At 56.7% G+C, this 1,561-nt stretch overlaps 1 protein-coding gene across 1 annotated transcript in view; it reads left to right on the top strand.

The window, feature by feature from the left end:
- LOC103609186 overlaps positions 1-1,561 on the top strand; it is a 17,387-nt gene that overhangs the window by 11,899 nt on the left and 3,927 nt on the right. The window contains exons 2-3 of the mRNA XM_008593549.1: positions 482-620; positions 1,004-1,201. Coding sequence (XP_008591771.1) covers positions 482-620; positions 1,004-1,201 — 337 coding nt within the window. The remainder of the gene's footprint in view (positions 1-481; positions 621-1,003; positions 1,202-1,561) is intronic.

Genomic DNA, 1,561 nt, shown 5'->3' with positions numbered 1-1,561 from the left:
GTCTGGTGGCCTGGTCCTTGGCGACGTCAGGGAGGCCGGTCCCACCCAGCTCCTGCAGCGGGTGGGCCCGGGCTCCACCCTGTGGGCATGAGTCCTTGTGCCTTACGGTTAACCCATGGTTAGAAACAAACAAACCCCCTCAGCACTGTATCACAGAGCAGCAGTGTCGCGCCCTCCATTCTTTCCAAGCTGTCACTTGAGGCTGTGCGACCGTGTGCTCAGCAGATTATGCCTCAGTTGCATGGAGTCTTTCACTCACTGACTATTTTATTCATCGATTCCGAGTCAAAAAATAGGTTATGGACAAAATGCTTTTGCATAGATTATCTTACTCATTGTCACAAAACCCCATGAGAAAGGTGGAATTGGAGTTTTTCATCCCTATTTTACAGCTAAGAAAACTCAGACCCAAATGACATTTCCAACGGCGACACTCCCTGCTATTCCAGGAACACAGCATGACACACACTGCAAACCACAGCCGTGCAGCACGCAGAAGAGGGAGAGACTCTCAGTAAAAACAGAACCGAAACCAGCCTCGTTTCTTCCGGTGCAAACTGCTCGCTGGCCTGGTGCGCAGTGAACGTTTCCAGCGCTGCTCGAGGGAAGGCCTTTGTGGGGTTATGCCAGGGGGAGATCTGCTTCCCCCCTCATTCTTTGAGTCTTGGCTCCTGATGCCCCACGTGCCCTGGAGCAGGAGCCCTGAGGGCCAAACATGCCGCTGCTCTCAGGCCACAGGCAGGGCACCGTCCTGGCCGAGACGCTGATGGGGGTACAGAGAGAAGCCCCCTCGGCGGGGCAGTCCGCCCACCCCCATGTCCTCGAGCCCAGGTGCAGGTTCCACGTGGGGCTCCCGCCGCCCTCCCGTGTGGTCACAGCTGTGCCTCTCACTCTCCTGCCTCAGCCTGCAGCCTGTCCTGGCACATGTGTGGCACAGTGATGCTGGGAAAAGACCCGGACACCTGGGCAAAGCATGTAGACCGTGCTGATGCCTGGAAAGCAGGAAGCAAGTGAAAACAGCCAGTACCGCCACTGTGCCAGCCACGTGCAACACTCCAAGTGCCTGGAGCCCGGCGAGGAGCTACCGACCTGGTCCCCGTCCACCCCTGCGGGGGCTGCTGTCGCAGAGGTGGGACAGGGGGTTCATGGCTGCACCAAGTACCTTTCTGGAGCCTCCTCCACCCCCGCGTGCCCAGGCCAGGTGGAGCATGCTGGGGAGGCCCAGAAGGTGTGTTTGGAACAGACATTAGGGGTCTGGAAGGGCTGGAGTTTTCTGGGCCTCCTGTCCTGGGTCCTGGGTCTCTGTTCTTTGCTGGTCTGAGCAGTAAGCATGACCTTGGAATGCCTGGGTCTTCACCTGCCCTGCCATTATTTTGCAGTGCAATTGAGGCCAGGTCCACCCTCCCTTCCTCAGGTGGTTTCCTCTTCTTAAAATTAGAGTTTGGAACTGTGGTTCTTCAAGGGGAGAGGCTGAAACCATGGAGGTAGGGCTGGGTGCTAGGCCCTATCTCCTTTTTCCAGGATACCTGCTCCCCCGACTTTTTTTTTTTTTTTTTTTTTT

Source organism: Galeopterus variegatus, unplaced genomic scaffold (assembly GCF_000696425.1).
Source record: "Galeopterus variegatus unplaced genomic scaffold, G_variegatus-3.0.2 Scaffold9316, whole genome shotgun sequence".
Lineage (NCBI taxonomy): Eukaryota > Metazoa > Chordata > Mammalia > Dermoptera > Cynocephalidae > Galeopterus > Galeopterus variegatus.
This window is presented reverse-complemented; position numbering and strand designations above follow the sequence as displayed.